The 18,011-nt window shown below is 41.2% G+C and overlaps 2 protein-coding genes across 2 annotated transcripts; both read left to right on the top strand.

Annotated features, from left to right (window-relative positions):
- Positions 1 to 180: 180 nt before the first annotated feature.
- taco1 (translational activator of mitochondrially encoded cytochrome c oxidase I) lies at positions 181 to 3,960 on the top strand. Its single transcript, XM_080747699.1, has 6 exons — positions 181 to 244; positions 554 to 891; positions 1,022 to 1,131; positions 1,694 to 1,827; positions 2,553 to 2,715; positions 3,427 to 3,960. The coding sequence occupies exons 2-6, from the start codon at positions 558 to 560 to the stop codon at positions 3,634 to 3,636; spliced, it is 951 nt and encodes a 316-aa protein (XP_080603825.1). The 5' UTR covers positions 181 to 244; positions 554 to 557; the 3' UTR covers positions 3,637 to 3,960.
- A 1,873-nt stretch (positions 3,961 to 5,833) lies between these two features.
- On the top strand, positions 5,834 to 16,729 carry kcnh6b (potassium voltage-gated channel, subfamily H (eag-related), member 6b; the record flags this gene model as incomplete). Its single annotated transcript, XM_080747397.1, has 11 exons — positions 5,834 to 5,980; positions 9,351 to 9,782; positions 10,860 to 11,259; positions 11,647 to 11,846; positions 12,000 to 12,252; positions 13,157 to 13,350; positions 13,723 to 13,828; positions 14,291 to 14,551; positions 14,989 to 15,172; positions 15,721 to 15,925; positions 16,454 to 16,729. The coding sequence occupies 11 exons, from the start codon at positions 5,834 to 5,836 to the stop codon at positions 16,727 to 16,729; spliced, it is 2,658 nt and encodes an 885-aa protein (XP_080603523.1).
- Positions 16,730 to 18,011: the final 1,282 nt, after the last annotated feature.

The raw sequence follows: 18,011 nt of genomic DNA, 5'->3' as shown, positions 1-18,011 counted from the left end.
GCAGGTGGTCCTGGCTGTATAATTATCAATTGTCATAATGCTCACTTTTACACTTTATCCCACAAGTGGCTTTAGCCCACAAGTGAGATTTGCTCACTTGCTTGATAGAACCAGAGCTTTTATTTTGAAAGCTGCACTTTTGACGTCACCTCAACCAACCAGGAAGTGTCAGTTTCACAACACAAGGACAGCAGGCTGCATGTTGAAATTCTTACTGTACAACGTACTAGTCTGCAGCCAAACTGTAAGTTTTCAAATAAGAGAAACACTTTCATTTCAATAACTTTCACCTACCGTAATACCGTTGAATGAATAAATTGCATATTGAAACGACTTCCAGTCCTTTCTCATTGAACATGTTGATAAATGTTAGAGCAGTACAGTCACTGTCACAGCTTGCTTGCAAGAGACAGACATAAATAGTAACACACAGTGTGTTTCTGTAGCTGCGTTTGCTGTGCTGCATAGCTGCATTAGCATTTAGCAACCGTATTGTTGCTTATTGAACTGCTGTTTCCAGCGCTGTCTCTAAACCTTGGTTTTGTATCTCAAGGGCAATGATGGCAGGAGGAGAAGTGGTGCGGAGGACTGTGTTGAACGTCTGCTCACGCCGAATTGCCTGGACTACCTCTTCAGTAGTCGGAAGGACATCCTGGACTAGCTCTTCAGCAGGCGCAAGGATATGGCCTACTCACACCGAAACATTACCTTCAAGTTCACATCACTTTTTGCCATGGAGTATCTCACCTGTCAGAACACTGCGCCTGTGTGCCAACCTGTGTGCCGGGCACAACAAATGGTCTAAGGTCAAACATATAAAAGGACCCAGAGATGAAGCACGAGCTAGGATATTCACAAAGTTAGGCATGATGATAAAGATAGCTGTTAAAGGTAAACTTTATGGGGGGAAAAACTAAATGTGTGCATGAGAAATACTCAAAAATGAATAACATAATTTATTTTTTACTTTATTATTACGTTATTATTACTTTATTCTCAACCAACCCTGTGGTCTTTGCAGAAGGAGGATCATCTAACCCGGATCTTAATGTAGCATTGGCCCACGTAATAGAGCAATGCAGAAACAAGAACATGCCTAAAGCATCTGTAGAGGCTGCCATCAAGAGTGCGGTACGTTATGCTATCAAATCTAAATCTATCAAATCCTTTCACTTATCTAAGAAGATATGTGAAAGGTATAAGTATTTTCAATTCTATACTGTACTACACATTTGATGCCTTAAGATCATTACACACCAGGAGCTACACAAGAAAACAATATGAAAATGTGTTGCGGTTATTTCACATCAAACGTTTATTTTGATGGTGCCTCCATTCATACAGCAGGTATAATTTTATTTGTGCACTAAATTAACGCTCCTGTTGTATGTCCTGTGTGTATCAGGGGCTAACAGGCTTATGATATATGGACCCAAAGAAACCCTGGAGAAGCCAGACTTTGTCTGCCGCAACGTTGGTTTCCTCAATCTGTGTACTAAAATAAAATATTGGCACTTTGGCACTTAAATTACAATAAAATATTGGCACTTTGGCACTTAAATTACCTTGTAATTTAACCTGGATCTTAATTTAGCATTGACCCAGATCTTAATTTAGCAAATTACCTTGTAATTTAAGTGGGACACAGGTGAACGGATGAATTCCTAATTAACAGTCTGTCCCGTCTTCACAGGAGAAAGTTAAATCAGGAACCCAGCACACCTATGAAGCTCGAGGGCCTGGTGGATGTGTAATGCTCATCGACGTCCTGACAGACAACATCAACCGGAGCGTCTCGGAGCTCAAACACGCACTCAACAAGAATGGGTCAGGAATGTTTAAGATGTTTTGGAAAGTCATTGCCTTTTTTATGTTTATATATTTCATCATCCTTGAAGAGCACCTGCCACCTCGTTCATTTATTAACAGAACAGTAACCTTACAAAGATAATAAGGCCCAAGAGGCCGTGATTTACTGTAATTTTAGAAGGGTCATTGATAGTCACGATGCAAAGCATCAGCCATCCCAAATACTTAGGATGTGTAAAGTCTTAGTGGCAGTCATAAAAGTACATCCGAGGTACTCATTTATTCATTTATTGTAGTTCTGCTACAATCAAAAGTATGTTTTTAAATCTTCATCAGAGTGCCTCAGTGCCTTTTTGACTGCCAATTTTACAAACTCTTATTTTTAATAGGGGTTGTACTGTCACTGCCTTTATTACCGTAGTTAGTGCATAATTATTCACATTAAATATCCTTGGAATAGCAGGTGGGTTGAGTTCATGACCGTAGGTTACGTACAACTTAAGTCAAAGATAAGCATTATTAAATCGACATTAACATAATATTTCAGTGTTCTATGTAATGGCCTGTGCCTCACAATTCTCTTTATAGGATATTTACATTTCCTGGTGGTATAAAGATTCTAAACAATCATTTGCCAGTTCAGTTTCATCTTGGTCTGATGATAACTCAAACTCTGTATACATTTCCTGGTTCTGCTGTGCTGATTAATCTCATGTTGTGGCTAATTCTGTGCTTGTCCACAGGGGGGCGCTAGCAGAAGGTGCTCGCCATAACTTCAACAGAAAGGGAGTGATATTGGCCCCGGCTGGAGACATCACATCAGAGAGAGCTCTGGAACTGGCAATAGAAGCAGGAGCCGAGGACGTCCAGGAGATGGAGGACGAGGAGGACAAACCCGTCCTACAGGTCAGACTGAACACCTGGAGAAGGAGCAGAAGAATGAGCGCACATATTTAAACCTAAATAGTCATTATGTTGTGAGGAAATTAATGATACAATGGATACAGAAGCTCACACAGAACACATTGAGAAGCTGAATGATCTGAATTCCATCTCCTCGCAATAGAACCATATTATGATTCATGTTAAGAGAAGGTGTCACTGCTGTAGGATGAAAAAGGAGCTAATTTCTTTAAATTGTGTGTGTGTGTGTGTGTGTGTGTGTGTGTGTGTGTGTGTGTGTGTGTGTGTGTGTGTGTGTGTGTGTGTGTGTGTGTGTGTGTGTGTGTGTGTGTGTGTGTGTGTGTGTGTGTGTGTGTGTGCGCGTTGCCATGGTATCCATTCAAATGTTGCTAATACAATACACCGCTGCTAACTTGAATAGAAGCCTGCTTTTCTTCTCATAATTTGTCAAAAACAAGATTTTCCATCAGCAGTGGTAATCAAAATTATGATTGATTGATTGATTGAAGACTTTATTAGAAGTTTGCATAGGGAAAGGTACAGTTTCATGATATCTCAACTACGTTCTTATAATGGATAAGATACTGAGGATTGTGCTGATTGGGAAATTACATCTCAGCATTTTCATCAATTGATTCACCCGGTGATATTTTTCATTTCATGTTATACTGTACATAAAGACTGTTTTGGTAATCGGTTCTTTTCTTGTCTTAGTTTATCTGTGACATGACAGACCTGAAGAAGGTGCGGACCTCGCTGGAGGAGCTCGGGATTCCGATCATCTCGGCAGGGTTGGAGTTTGTTGCCCACAACCCTGCGTGCCTGGGTCAGGACCACCTGGAGGGAGCCTCAGTCCTAATAGAAGCCCTTAACAACTGTAACGATGTGGTTCGAGTCTGGGACAACATCCAGGCCCAGAGCTGAACACTCTCTATGGACACACAGGTTTTTTGAGCCATGAATTCATGAGGAAAGAAAGCAGCCTGCTAGCAGTAGCAGATAGACCGTATCGTGGGATCCTGCTACTTCTGTTTGTGTTTTTATATGGGTTTGTGGAATCGATATTGAATGAAATTGGACTTTGCCCGTATGGAAACAAGTGTTTCAGACATTTGCTCTCTAATAAAATGGGCGTGAACTGAGCTCCATATTTAGAGTGAATTTTAAAGCAAACATCCCTATAGAAGTGCAGGATGCACTACAGAATAAAGTTATAATCTCAGAAAAACTGTTTTCTGAAATACCCAAATACGCTGGGGGTCTCTAAAGTGACATGTACTGTACTGTATATATGTTGAACATAATGAAGGTAAAAGAAATTCTAGGTAAAAATTGGAATGTTCTACCAGAGTGAAAAGTATCACTCTGTATATATATATTTTTTTTGTGTGTGATTCGACTGTCAATGAGGATCATGGCTCAATAAAGTGTAAACATTTTCTCCTGGATTATCTAGAGACAGCTCTTGTTTGCCATCAGTTTATCTCTGCCCCTGTATGTTCATGCACTAGCTGTTTACAACCTTATCTTCTATAATTGGTCCTTACTCATAAGATGGCACTCACTCTGCATGTCATTGGTGGGTAGGCCTATGGGCAGTTGGGAAACCTGCCTACTAATGATGACATCATCAATGGGGATTCCAAACTAATAGAAACTACAGCCTTTGTCTTCCTGGAAAATTAGCATGCTGGAATAGAAGCTATTGTTAATGTATATTATTAATTGAAATCAGACCAAGTAGAAAACAGTGAGTAGACAGAAATTGTGCCCTTACCAATTATTAAAATTGGTTGAAAATGGATGAAGTTGCCCTTCAAGAAATTACATTTTGATTTATAACTAATGCATACACACATCACATGACTACGTAATGTATGAAAAATATAGCTGAAGGTTGTTACTGAAGGACGTTTAGAGCCATATGTCACTAAACAGGTCATTACCCTTCATATTAGCATAGTGTCAACGTTGCTGTCAATATAGTTCCCGCATTAACAGTACACATGCCAATATTGAGTGACTGACATACCATTTTCCAGCTCGTTTTTGTCATCACACTGTCTGCAAGATTCATTTAATGACGACGCCACACATTTTGAACCTATAGTTTCAACATACGAGATATAGGAAAACTGAGATGGTGCTGAACCCATTTCCTCGGGGTTATCAATGATTTGCCATCGATTGTCCTGTTAGAGGCTCACTGCCATAGCATGCCATTGATCATTTCCCAGTTTTAGTGAATGTTGTGTTGCTAATGAACATGCTAACCCAGACCAGCCCAGACCACTGCCCCTATGCCAGTGTGAAGGGTACGACCCTGAGGTCTGCATTCATACACACAGTGAGTAGAACATTTCTGCCTAAACATGAGCTACAAAAGAGATGGGCGAATAATTTCGAACCAGCACCTCCACAAAGTACTCTGAAGAATGAAGAATTGGACCGATAACGCCTAGCAGTGGAGGCCTGTTGTGGGATCTGACTTTCTGACTTCTGAGCTTATAAATCAGGTATGGTTTTGTTGGCTTGCTTATCAGAAAATAGGATTTTGTTGAAGAATTGAGCAGCTGGTGAGAGTGGCTTTTTTTGGTAATTTGTGCTAGAGAGATTTTTTTTAAGTAAAATAAGCATTTAATCTGAGGGTGTGGTATTTTTTGGGGAAGGGTGCAGCTAATGAGTGCTCTGTACCTCTCTGGGACACAGACAGCCTGAGGCACCTGCAGAGGGGAGGTGCACAGCATGACAAATTACTAGGCAGTAGACTAGCGTCTGCTGAATTCAGTCAGGAAGTGAGATTATAACGCTGCTATGGAAAATGTCAGATTCAAAATTCCAAACATGTCTTTACTGACGCATCCCCCCCCCCCCCCCCCCCAGTAGTATTATGCAAATTAATATTAAAATGTGAATTATGAAACCAAAAATATTATTTAAACAAATGCATCAGATATAAATCAGATAAAAGTTACACATCACAAATATATAGGTATATAGGACCAATACATTTGTGGTACCTAAAATAGAAAAAGCTCAGGCATTATTAGTAAGTTTGAATTTGTTCGGTTGTGAAAGTCTAACCTCTCTTGTCACTGCACTTGTAGACCAGTATAGCTCCATGTCTGACTCAGACCTCATGACGAGTGGGGGACCACCACCCAGCAGGGGCACTGAGCACCTGTCCACACCTACCCCACTGGTGGAGCTGCTCAGCCCTTCCAAGGTGAAGGACCGCACGCACAACGTCACCGAGAAAGTCACTCAGGTACGGAGCCCGAGAACACCTGGCCTCAGTCTCTACTCTTAACTGTCTGTCTCAGTGGTTTGTATACTGGAGGTGTGGAATTGACCAATATTAAAACCCTGTATAATCGGTTGACCGGAGTTCCCCAGTCCACTCCTGTTTTCGCTCTTCGTTTTTTATACCTTCGAAAATAGCCGTTCTACAAGTTCACAATGTAGATATGATATTCCTGCTGAATGTTTGGCCCAAAATTGGGACACTAGGGTTTTAACAGAGGACAGAATATACAGGTGTGCATTGTTTTAGCTTGTAAAATGACTTTAGACAAGTTTTCAAATGCAGTATTAGTGCAGTATGAGTAGTTCAGAAGTTACAGTATAGTAGCCTGACGTTGCTCAGACTCATTCACACTGTGTGGAGGGGGTGAATGAGTCTGTCTGGCCCTGCGAGGCTAACATTATAGTGTATCAGTATCAATCTTCTTGACTTTGACCAAATTGTGCCATAATATGTCAGATATTGAGCCTACAGTACATACATGTATACATACAAACAGGCAGGCAACAACAGTTTTGCAGTCGCAGAACAATTGACAATGACAGTTTATTATTGTTACATATAGACTTTTTGGTTTTAAAACATGCTAGTTATTTTTATTTCTATTTTCAAAAACGTCTTTATTTATTTATTTTAATTTTAGATAGTTGTCATTAATGTTAAAACTTTGGCTGCCAGGGGTAATGTGCCACGTTGTTGCATATTCAAGAACAAAACTATTTATTTTTTAAGAAATTACAGCAGAACACTGTGAGACGCAGAATTGGAACTGGATCACATTCTGATAAATGATCATTGTGAGGTTCTCTGCTGTAAGTGATATTTTGGGTTAAAAATATTGATGGGGGGGGGGGGGGGAGTATTATTCTGCTTTATATTCTGATAGTGGTTGCTAGGTCTCTTAATAAACAGAAAATAAATGTTCAGGTGGGTCACCAATATCATCCAATCAGGAGGGAATCCATTTACCAGCTTACATTTTAGTTTCATCACTTACAATTTTACTTGTTTATTCTGTAATCCTTTATGAGTTCTCTTTCCTGATTGCTATAATAGCCATGATTAATATTGGACTATAGAGCTGTTTAACAATAACAAAGAAATAGCACACTATACACAAACTATTACTGTGATGTAATCATACTCGGATGTCTACTAGGAATAACCACGTAAGCCCTATTCAATACTTGTCGCATCTGATTCAGGTTCAGGTTCAGGTTCAGGTTCGGTTTATTAGTCAAATGCGTATCCATACAAGTACAGACAAACAATGAAATGCTTGTGCCAAGAGCACTCTCAGCCTTATTGCACACGTTATATTGATTCAATAACGTATGATGGTGTTGTGTGGTCAAAATAGACAACCTACAGGCTCACAACACATCACATTGCGACATGTTGTAAGCTTGTAGGATCTGATATTTTAGCTGATAACGTTTTGTAAAAAAAAAAGGGGGGGGGGGGGGAGGGCCTCACAACCACAGCGTGCACGTGGAAGACAATGTGGCTGAACCACTGTAGTGGAAAGATTAGTCTGTGGTCTGGTGTGGGGACTGTGTTCCTCTTGCGTGTGAAGAGTGCATGGCTATGAGCCGCAGTGCACATTGAACCCGCTGATGTTATAACTGGGGCCCTGGGGCAAGCCATTGTGCATCGCTGACTGTGCGTGACAATGTGTGACAACGTGTGATAGTACGAGACATTAAGCGCAAGGGAATGGCAGTGGGAGTGACCTTGGTGTCACTTTTGAGGCCAAGCGATGATCCCTGGTCTTTATGGCCCAAGATCTTCAAGATTCCTTTTGTGCCTACTGTCTCTGACTTTCTGTCCCTCTCACTCCTCTCTCTCTCTCCCCACACCCACACACACACGCACACACACACACACACACACACACACACACACACACACACACACACACACACACACAGACACACACACACACACACACACACACACACACACACACACACACACACACACACACACACACACACAACAATCTAGCTATCTAGTATCTACTGTATCTATCAATGTATCTATCTATCTATCTATCTATCTATCTATCTATCTATCTATCATTTTTGGCGTGTGAGGTGTGAGGTGTGAGGTGCAAGGGCTCTAGGGAGTGAGGGCTTCAATTGTTCTATTGAACGGTCCAGAGCATGAGGACTTAGGCAGGAAATGAACTCTGTTATGTGATCAGGATCAGGATGCCCTGATTCATTAGTGCTTTCATTCATTAGAACAATCCAGCCGGCTATCGCATTCAGTCAACGCCCTCGCTCTCCATAGCAGCAGAGGTGCTGTTAATACTTTATTATAATGTGGTACCTACCTGGATATGATGGATGAAGTTGTTAGAAGAAATGGTCGCCCGAGTCTTGCATCCTTTGAGAGTGACCAAAGACAGGATGACCAAGGATTCTACTGATGGAACTGATGTATGTCACAAAGCCCGACCATGTAGCCTCCACCATAAAAATGCTCAGAGGAGCGCGTCTACAAGAAAGGTCTGTGAGTTGACGTAACATCTGAGAGGGTTAGGGTGTTTTTGTGCTGGTTTAGAGGTTTGAAATGGTTATTGCTTGTTCTTCTAAAGTGCTTTCTTTGAAAGTTGTGTGTTGTAAGAGACTGCATTTTGCACAATTGTGATATAGTATACAGAACTATAAGTCCATGGAAGAAATCTATCTATGTAAATAGAGGGACAAATTGTTTATCAGCTACGCATCTGATAGGTTCATATTGGGGAACTTTTTCCATGCCACAAGCCCCCGAAGTTGACTTTCATTAGTTCCTATGAAAAACTAGTTTGGTTTGGTTTAAATTAAATGAAACTATTTAACTAAATTGTGAAAATGTCATATTGTAAACAACAGCACGGTATAAACGATTGCACTGTAATTTACCGAAGTTAAAGTTAGGTGCGAGAGGCCAGCATTATTCCAAGGTGGCATAGTGAAAAAACAAGGAGTTGATGTTTCGGCACAGAGTGTCATCAATCAGCCCATCCAATATAACCATACAATAAACAAACATGGAATGAATCAATGAGAAATAAATGTACTATTGCAGATGACATTGACTCATATTGCTTGAATAGTCACTCGTACATTTTGTGTGGTAATAATTGCAAGTGAATTGAATTTAAAATAATTTGGCTAGGGGCCCCCGGGGAGCCTCTCAAGGAGCCCTGGCTCCCCAGGCCCCACTTTGAAAATAACTGGTATAAACAACAATATTTTCTAATTTAAATTCAGTTGGAATCCCAGTTAATCATACATAACCTAAATAATAACACATGGATCACTATACCTTTGTGGCTACACAGGTCCTTTCCTTGGAGTCTGATGTGCTGCCAGAATACAAACTGCAGGTTCCAGAGACAACATGGTTCATCCTGCTTCACTACAGCCCCTTCAAGGCATTCTGGGATTGGATCATCCTGCTGCTGGTGCTGTACACGGCCGTGTTCACGCCATACTCGGCCGCGTTCCATTTGGACGAACACCTGTATGTGCGTAAAAAAGTGGAGAGTTGCGGCCACACCTGTGACCCGTTGAGTATGTTGGACATGCTGGTGGACGTGCTGTTCATCGTGGATATAGTCATCAACTTCCGCACCACCTACGTGAACCACAACGATGAGGTGGTCACACAGTCCAGCCGGATAGCCAAGCACTACATCAAAGGATGGTTTCCAATTGATCTCTTGGCGACAATCCCCTTTGACCTGTTCATTTTCAGATCTGGGTCTGATGATGTAAGTGACTTACTTGCTTCTCTGCTTGAGCTGTAAAATAATTGGAAATAATTGGAAATTGCAAGTGTGGTTGCCGTTGACTCTAATAGGGAGCCAATCAGATAGGGGGAAAAGGATGACATCACAATATCAAGGTATCGTGATGTCTGATTGGGTGAAGGGTTACATCAGATGATGAGGAAAAATAGACAGGAAACCACACTAACTAGAAAGGTGCAATTCTGGGCAATTGCAAGTGTGGTTGCTCTGATGCTGACCATTTATATGATATATTGTGATGTCAAGTGAAGCATGACCAATCCTGTCTGATTGGACATTATATTGTCCAAAATATGGATTTTTCAAAGTTCTCGGACCTAGAACAATAATGTGTAGATATGGGCTTAATATTGATGACATCAGAGAACTCCATATATGGGCATAAAAGGGATTCTGTTAGTGTTATTCCCCTGACATCACGGTGAAGTCAGAGCGGCAAACCCATTCTGTTAGAGTGGTTCCCCTGACATCACAGTGACGTCAGAGCATAATTTCAGAGCGGCAAACCCATAGACCTTAAAAAAGTGTACACATCCAGACGGACGGATGGACATACAAGCTGTGGCAGTTCTGATAGTAAACTGCGACCTATGGTCGCAATAAACAACCAAATTTCATGCTGAAACAGTGCCCAAATATGGAGATGACTGACATCACTGATACGTCTGGGTTCTCCAACATTACTTCTGAGACTACATTCAATCCCTCATACACTGTGCACACCCATAATCCAAACTGCACATATTTCGGAACACATATGTTTGAACAGGCAAGGACTAGTAATAATAAAATACAAAGTGCACCACATATACAGATATGTGAATTGTTTGATTTTATATTTGTATCCTATGTTGCAAGATCTTCAAGTGAAAATCAACTTTCATTCTAATATTTTGTCAGAACAAATGAATTGGCTCCAATAGACCCTAGTTGCAGAATTCAGAAAATTAAACAATGTTTATGTCTACTTTCATTCGGTAAAAAGAAAGTACAATAATTGTTCTGATCTCATCTTCCTCTCTCTGTTCATGGACAAAGATGGCGACCCTGATTGGCCTGCTGAAAACAGCTCGACTGCTGCGACTGGTCCGCGTGGCGAGAAAGCTGGACCGCTATTCTGAATATGGGGCTGCCGTCCTCTTCCTGCTCATGTGCACATTTGTGCTCATCGCCCATTGGCTGGCCTGCATCTGGTACGCCATTGGTTTTGTGGAGAGACCATACACTGAGATTGGTACTGGCTGGCTCGATAACCTGGCTGATCAACTGGGCAAGGCCTACAACGACAGTGACTCCAGCTCTGGTCCGTCGATCAAAGACAAGTACGTCACAGCTCTGTACTTCACCTTCAGCAGTCTGACCAGTGTGGGGTTTGGTAATGTCTCTCCAAACACCAACTCTGAGAAGCTCTTCTCCATCTGTGTCATGGTCATTGGCTGTGAGTCTTCACCCTTGTTTTCCTTTTTTTTTAACATAATATTCTCAGACCATGTGCATCATTATTTCACTGTTACCTCATTTTCAAGCCTACAGTAATTGATACGCCATAGTATGACAGGGTTGTTTGTCGAAAAGATTAGCTTGAAAATCTGTTATTTTCTGCAAGTGACGCCACTGTCATGCGATGGAGTACACATTAAAACCACATTTAAGCCCTATTTTATGCTTTCAAACAGTTAAAGAAAATAGCTGATCTACAAACCTAAAATGCAGTGTGTTGTGAGTTTGTAGATGTGTTGTGAGGAAGTGAGGTGTTACCCTATAGGTCTCTGTCCAGTCCATGTAGGCCTAATCACTGACATCCTCATTGTTGGTTTTACCTCAGCTCTCATGTATGCCAGCATATTTGGGAACGTGTCAGCCATTATCCAGCGGCTGTACTCCGGGACGACCCGATACCACACGCAGATGCTGCGTGTCAAGGAGTTCATCCGCTTCCACCAGATTCCAATTGGCCTTCGCCAACGGCTGTTAGAGTACTTCCAACATGCATGGTCCTACACTAATGGCATTGACATGAATGCTGTAAGTATAAGTTGTGTAAGTATTATACAACTCCATACTGTATATGATCCTATATGATGCTCCAATATATCAATGATATCATTTTGCCAAATCACTACAGTACGTCATATTTGATGAATACCCATTGTTGTCACCAATGGCTCTCATGTGTAGGTTCTGAAGGGATTTCCAGAGTGTTTGCAGGCGGATATCTGCTTGCACTTGAACCGATCACTGCTACAGAACTGCAAGGCCTTTCGCGGCGGCAGTCAAGCGTGTCTGCGTGCCTTGGCTATGAGGTTCAAGACTGTCCATGCTCCACCGGGAGACACCCTGATCCACTACGGGGACATCCTGGACTCTCTCTTATTCATTTCTCGGGGCACCATCCAGATCATCAGGGACGATGTGGTGGTGGCCATATTGGGTAAAGGAGTTAATGAACACATAGGCTATCATTGCGACCGAAGGTCGCAGTATACCATGAGAAATGTTGCAGCTTGTCTCTGTCTGTCTGTGTCAGTCAGTCTGTCAGTACACATTTGTACAGTCTATTGGTTCTCTTCATGCTCTGATGTCACTGTGATGTCAGGGGAACCACTCTTAACATCACGCTCTGGCTTCATGTCCCTTTTATGCCCATATATAGTCGACAATGTGATGTCAGAACATGCCCATGTATGGGCATTCCCAGATCACACTTGCTAATCAATTACATCCTTGTCTGTTTTATGCCCATATATGGAGATCCCTGTCCCAGTGTGAACAATATTAAGTTGTCATCTCAATATTGAATTCAAATCGTAATCTGTTTGTGACCTGTGTACCTCGTCATCCCTTTATCTAAACTCTCTTTCCTCTCTGCTGTACTTACAAATATAACAGAAATGCTATAAGAATGCTATGCGGGGGTCAAGATATGCCATTTCCACCTTAGATTTCAATTTAGGCATTAAGCAGAGAAACGTACAAAGTTCTCCATCGGAGTAAGCCGTGTCATATGACAGATCATGTCATTTTGACCTTGATGTAACCTTGAACTTTGACCTTTTTGAACCCCAACTAGTTTAATAAAAAGCCACCCATCCATTCACAAGTTTGTCTTTGACCTTGCTTGTGACTTTTACATTTGACCTTTCCAGCCCAAAAGTTGAGCATCTCTTCGGGGGAAGCCTACTGATCATTTCGATATTTATTTTACATACAAATCCTACCATCTGTCCCTGAGTTATTTTGCTAACAGACAAATGGAAAAGGAACCGCTTGTCAAATAATAATCTAATCTCGCAATACAAATGACAAGCCCCAGAGAACATGTCATTCTGTTGCAGAGAAGCATGACACCATAGGGGAGCCCATCCACCTGTTTGAGGAGCCAGGGAAGTCCAACTCGGATGTCAAGGCCATTACATACTGCGACCTTCACCGCATCCTGAGGGACGACCTTCTGGAGGTCCTGGATATCTACCCCAGCTTTGCAGACAACTTCTGGAGGAACCTGGAGATCACCTATGACCTTAGAGATGTAACGTGTCAGCATTGGGCTACTATATGAATTTGATTTCTGAGAAAATGTGGTGATTATTTCGGTTCGGATCTGTCTAAACTATGATATGGCGTCATTCAGAGCCAAATTAATGATGTTATCCCCCCCCCCCCCCCCCCCCCCAGAGCCGAACCAAAATGAATTAGGCTCTAAAAGTGGAGTATGAATCGACCCTAAGGCTTTCAATGAATGGCGTTAACGATGCTAAAACATTTCAATTCTTTGGTAAACTAAAAGTGTCAATACAGAAAATGTGCATGTAATCGCCTAAACCTTTAAATGTCGAAGAGTCCATTACATTATGGCACTGTGTTCTGGTATCATTCAGAGTCATTCTTATTGTTTCATCAGGGCGATAAAGTTCCACCAAGAATACCTGATGATTCCGGTGACGAGTGTGGTTTTCACCGCAAGACAAGACACAGAAGACATTCCTTGGACTGTCGAATCAGACCTGGTAAATTTGAAAATCAGTATGATATTATGGCCAATTACACAAAAAGAAAGAACAATTTTATAACTTTTTCATTGTGTTTATCATAGTGACGAAGTCATAAAATGTATGTTTTTCAAACTCCTGAGCAAATAGACAGACATGCACCGTTAATCCTTTTTTACTTGACGTATCGTTGAAAATAAACAATTTTACAAATTTAACTGGAAAACAGCTGAAAATCAGTTATTTTCAAGGAGAGGCGTGGTTGTACTGTACTGTACTGAGGTCAGTTGGCACTTGAGCATATTGATATACTGTACATAACTTGGAAAACAAACTATTAGGAATGAATAACATTAGCATCAACCTTGAAGAAAAAATGGAAACTGGAAGATCCAAAGAAGCACTTAATCATACAGCTTGGTAAAGCAAAAGGATTGATTATTCCTTTCATTCATAACATTTTCTTTTCACCTTGTAAAGATGGAATGGACCGAGATGACTCGTACCCTCATCAGTCCTTCCTTAATCATCGTCACTCGGCCCCCCAGGCCAGCTGCGATGACCAGTGCAGCTGTGGCTCCTCCCAGTCCAGTGAAGACCTGAGTAAAGCCCCCCATGGGGCCAAAGTGGAGCTCCCTCCAGAGGAGGACAGGCGAGACCACTCTCCCTCTGTGGTGCGCCTGCTGCCCCCTGGTGGCGCCTCAGTGGGGAGGGACCCAGCACTAGACCGGGGCCATAAAGGTTAGATACTGTCTGTGGTGGGAAAAGTACTCAAATGTTTTAACTTAAAGGAGAAGTTCACCCCCAAAATGACTTTTTTTCTCTTGATTACTCACGCCATGGAGACTTGAGTTAAATAATATCTTTTCGTATTTGTCGCATTCCTAAGAAAATAAATGTATTACAATAAATGTACCCCCATTGATTCCGGATGGGGACCCGAATGCATTTGGGAAGGAATGGGACAAAAACCTAAAATATTATTGATTCAGATCCTGCTATTCTTGCTATGACTACAACTTTTCCTTGAGGTTTTGACTTGACTCACTGGTTTGAAAACCACTGATCCATGGCATGCTGTAGTGTAAAGTAGTATGCATTATGAGCTTTCAGTCAGAGCACAATCAATAATATCTAAATGGTAATGTTTTGATTCCTGGTCTGGACATTTCCATCAGCATCATCACACAATGTGCATGGCGTATACCGATGCTGGACAGACCGCTCACCACAGTTTTCGAAGACTAGTCACTCATGGCGTTCCTCTTCTGTTCGGGCCTCTTCTCACCCACCTCCATTCACAGAGGAGAGACCTGGGGAATTGGAGTCTAGACTAGAAGTGCTACAGTCACAGCTCAACAGGTGAGTACACACAGTAGTGTTCAATTCTTTTTAACCTTGAGAGAGTAACAATGGACCCGTAAGTTAAATGAACACCTTGGATTTTACTGTGTACAGCTGACCCTTACTTACCTTTGAAATAATATAAAATCACGAGAGTCATTTGAGTCATATAATAAGGTGATGATATTGATGTCCCTTTTTTGACAAGGTTGATGAATAAGGTACCACCTCAGGAAAATTAATTGGAAAACTGACAAATGAACTGATTTAGCCTCATACTTTGGCAACAATGTATTCATCAATAACTCAAAGTTATTGGGATAACATTTTGGCTGATAAATATGACAATATAACAATATTATATTATATATGATATTAGACTAGATAAAAACTAATTAGTTCACTTTACACTAGATGATGAGCATTGAGGACAGGAGCGACTACTTTTACTTTTTCAGAGCATATAATAAGGTACACTAATACAGTAAAGACACTACTATACCCTGGGTTTATGAACGAACTATTCCTCCATCGTCCTTCTCTTTCTCACTCTGTCAATTACCCAGACTGGAGACCCGCATGACGGCTGACATCAACGTTATTCTCCAACTCCTCCAGAGACAGATTGCCCCCGTCCCTCCAGCTTATAGCACCGTATCATCCAGCACCCTTCCTACTGACTCACCTGGCTTGTACGGGACTGGGACACCTGTGTTACACCCCATGTACCCTCTCTCTCCCCTACCACTGGACAGCCGCCCAACAACACAGGTAGGCGCCATATTTTGAAACGTAATCTAGGGAGAATTCATTAAGGCCTGCAACCAGTGGTGGAAAAAAATACTCACATGTTTTAAGGAAAGGTATCAATACTGCAATGTAGTTAATACAAGTAGAAGTCCAGAATTCAAAGTTTACTTGAGTAAAAGTACAAAAGTATTGGTGTCAAAATGCAATTAAGTACCAAAAGTACTCATTATGCAGAATGTCCCAGTTTTCAAATGTATAAAACTCTTTCGAAAATAGCAGATCTACGGCTAGGGCTGAAGTGGGTATGGAGTGGTTAATGTATGTTTTGTAATAATATCTACGAAATAACTAAAGTTTAAAAATAATTGCAGTGGAGTAATTGCCACTGAGATGTAGTGGAGTAGAAGTAAAAGTTCTGAAAATTGGAAATACTCCAGTAAAGTAAAAGTACCTCAAAACTAGTCCAGTACTTGTAGTAAATGTAGTTACTTTACAACACTGCCTGCAACCTAAACCTGCCCATTCATTTGTAAAATAATGTCTTCCCAGAGCTCAAACCAGCCTGACGTCAGATTCACCAAGAGATCCCAGGAATCACTGTCGATCAGCATCCATGAGACCACAGACACGTCCCTGCCCTTCACCCCTGACACAGAGCCACGTGCACCGCCGGAGCCCAGGCTGTCAGCCGGGCCCTCCCTCATGGAGACCCCTGGACTATGTGGCAGTCTGCGCTCCCCATCACTGCCTGGAAACCTGGACACCTCCCCAGGACTGGCTGACATCCAGAAACATCTCTCCGACCCCGTGCTGCCGGTTACCTGAGGAACCTTCAGACAAAGGGTGTTAGAAAGGCCTGTTTGGGTTTGAACCTCGTCGTAGTACAGAGCAGTCACGTGCACACATAGACATCCAAAGGGGGCTTGAGCCCCTGCCCTTTTACCCATCTGTAAAAACTGCCCTCTCCAGAGCATTAATGCAGTTTTCACTATGGTGAAAGAAATGCAAATGCCCTCTTTCCATGCCATACCCGAAGGCAGCATTCAAGAGAATTGCCTTGTCCAAACTCTCCTGAACTTGAATGCAGCATCTTATGTTGAAAGAATTGCCCTCTCTGTACCCTCTCCAGTACTCACTTAATTATGCTTAGTTTAGTGTGGTACTGAAAATAGCTGACCTCCAAGCTCACAACGGGCTTGGAGGTCTGCTATTTTCGATATTTTCACCAAAAGGCCCTTTTAGAAATGTCTCTCTAATTTCTCTCTAACATTCTCTGCATGTCCCTGGTACAGAGCACTTGCTGAAACTTGTTTTCAACAAGCAATCATGACGCGATGTCATGTTTTTCAGCTGAAAATCTTATTTTTATAGAGCAACAAGATGGATTCAATGGCATGAAACCTAGTCTGAACCAACAGGGTAAAGTGGTCAAGTAAGGAAACAAGCACTACAAAGTAACTAGGATAGCAAGTAGATCAAACCTAGCATGTCTAAATAACATCCATAACATCTGTGAACATTAACAAGAAACCAATATACATCTGGATAACAAAACTAGCATCAACAATATCTGGTAGCCATTCACCCAACAAATAATTTGAAAACCAAGGAGGCATGGTTATAGGATCCTTGTTACAGGACACATTTCCGAAACAATTGCAGTAAATCCATAGAAACAAAATTACTGATTGTAAAAAATAAAATTTAAATCATGAAGTAATTTGTACCTTAACCTAGATCTTTGGTTGATAAAATGTTTACATATTCACATTTTAAATTATCTATATTGGAGACTGACACTGATGTTCTAAAATAACCTTTCATTGTACCAGTGGTTTCAGTGTACAAAATTATTTCATGTAAAATTGTCTTGACACCTCTGTATAGTGTGGTGTACACTATACACTGTATAGTACAAATGGTTGTTTATGTATAAAATTGTTGCTAAGAATAGAATTGTTAGTGAAAATTAAACGTTAAAGTTAAAGTGTGTATATAGTAGACTTTAGTCTGGTAATATTAATACATTGCAAAAAATGTATTTTTTCATATCACAATTGATATTCAGTGTCATAGCCTCAATAAAAGGTGGTAAAACAATTAAATA

Source organism: Nannobrachium achirus, assembly GCF_963921795.1.
Source record: "Nannobrachium achirus genome assembly, chromosome: 18".
Taxonomy (NCBI): Eukaryota; Metazoa; Chordata; class Actinopteri; order Myctophiformes; family Myctophidae; genus Nannobrachium; species Nannobrachium achirus.
The sequence above is the reverse complement of the archived record's forward strand: the minus strand, read 5'-3'. Positions and strand labels throughout refer to the sequence as shown.

Bases quoted from the DNA above. Each gene is read 5' to 3' on its own strand.
- taco1 (XM_080747699.1), top strand. From the start codon at position 558: ATGATGGCAGGAGGAGAAGTGGTGCGGAGGACTGTGTTGAACGTCTGC. The intron at 1,828-2,552 runs GTCAGGAATGTT...GCTTGTCCACAG, and splicing joins CACGCACTCAACAAGAATGG to GGGGGCGCTAGCAGAAGGTG. The intron at 2,716-3,426 runs GTCAGACTGAAC...TTCTTGTCTTAG, and splicing joins AGGACAAACCCGTCCTACAG to TTTATCTGTGACATGACAGA.